Source organism: Alligator sinensis, unplaced genomic scaffold (assembly GCF_000455745.1).
Source record: "Alligator sinensis unplaced genomic scaffold, ASM45574v1 scaffold1667_1, whole genome shotgun sequence".
Taxonomy (NCBI): domain Eukaryota; kingdom Metazoa; phylum Chordata; order Crocodylia; family Alligatoridae; genus Alligator; species Alligator sinensis.
In genome coordinates, this window is record NW_005842504.1 from 438,476 (window position 1) to 439,630 (window position 1,155).

Below are 1,155 nucleotides of genomic sequence, written 5' to 3' on the forward strand. Positions count from 1 at the left end.
GGCTCCGGCGCCCCCTTGGACAGCTCCGGCGCCCTCCCAGACTGGCCCATGGGCCTACTGGACGGCTCCGGCGCCCCCTTGGACAGCTCTGGCATCCTCCTGGGCGCAGGGCCTGCCACGCTGCTCCCCAGCCTGGACGTCTCACTCTGCTCGTCCGTCTCAGGGCTCCTGGGGGACTTGGAGCCGGCGGGCAGCCTGGTCCCGGCGCTGTGGGGCGCAGAGTGCGGGGCGCGGGCACTGCTGGCCCCTCTGCCGGACGAGGGGCTGGAGGGCGTCTTCGAGGACATCGACACCTCCATGTATGACGGCGAGCTGTGGGCACCCGCCGGCCTCAAGGCCTTGGCGCCGGCGCCAGGCGAGGACGAGGCGGCGCCGGGCCCCGAGGACGGGGGTCTGGACATCAATGACCTGGACTTGCTCATGGATGTGCTGGTGGGCCCACGGGGGCTCTGAGCCCGCTCCCGGGCCTGGCAGGACGGGGGGAGTCAGGGGTGGTGTGCCCCCCCTCCAAGCTGCAGAGCCGCAGGCAATGAAATGGTTAATGTCTGAGTCAGCTCCTGCCTCTTGTACCTGGTGCTGGGGCAAAGTTGGGGGGGCTGGGAGCCCAGATGCCTGGGTCTTGCCCCAGGTCTTGGGTGGGGGGAGACCACAGGGAAACTGAGGCAGGAAGCGAGTCAGGGGCACATGCCCCCTTGTGGCCGAGTTGGGGGCAGCACCCAGCTCCTGACCCTGAGCCAGGTGCCCCGACCCCTAGGCCTCACTGCCTGCCTGGCCTGTGCCTGGCGTCCCCCTCCCGAGAGCTGTCCCAGAGGCTTTGGGTGCATCTCGAAGCTCCGAACCCCCCAAAATGTTCTGGGCACCCCCGAAAGCCAGCGCCAAGTGGGGGGGTCTTGGTTCTTCCCCCCAAGGGGGTCAGCTGTGTCCGCCCTGGAGCCCAAATCCCGCCTGCCCCCGGAGGCGCCCGAATCCCTGGTGCTGGGGCCGGGGACCACAACTTTCCAGCCCTGGGGGGGTCCGGGCAGCAGGGGCACCGTGGACCCCGCGTACTGGGCCCCGGGCTCCGGCCCGGGGGTGTGGGCCGCGGGTGCCCTCTCGGGGCGCCGGGGCCTCGGGCATGGCCATGCCTGGGCGTGGGGGCGGGGCATTCCCCGCGGC

General features: G+C 71.4%; 1 protein-coding gene across 1 annotated transcript; it reads left to right on the top strand.

Annotated features, from left to right (window-relative positions):
* Positions 1-899, top strand: SERTAD1 (SERTA domain containing 1; the record flags this gene model as incomplete). Its single annotated transcript, XM_006031412.3, has 1 exon — positions 1-899. A coding segment is annotated over one exon (453 nt), but the record flags the coding sequence as incomplete, so codon positions are not given.
* Positions 900-1,155: the final 256 nt, after the last annotated feature.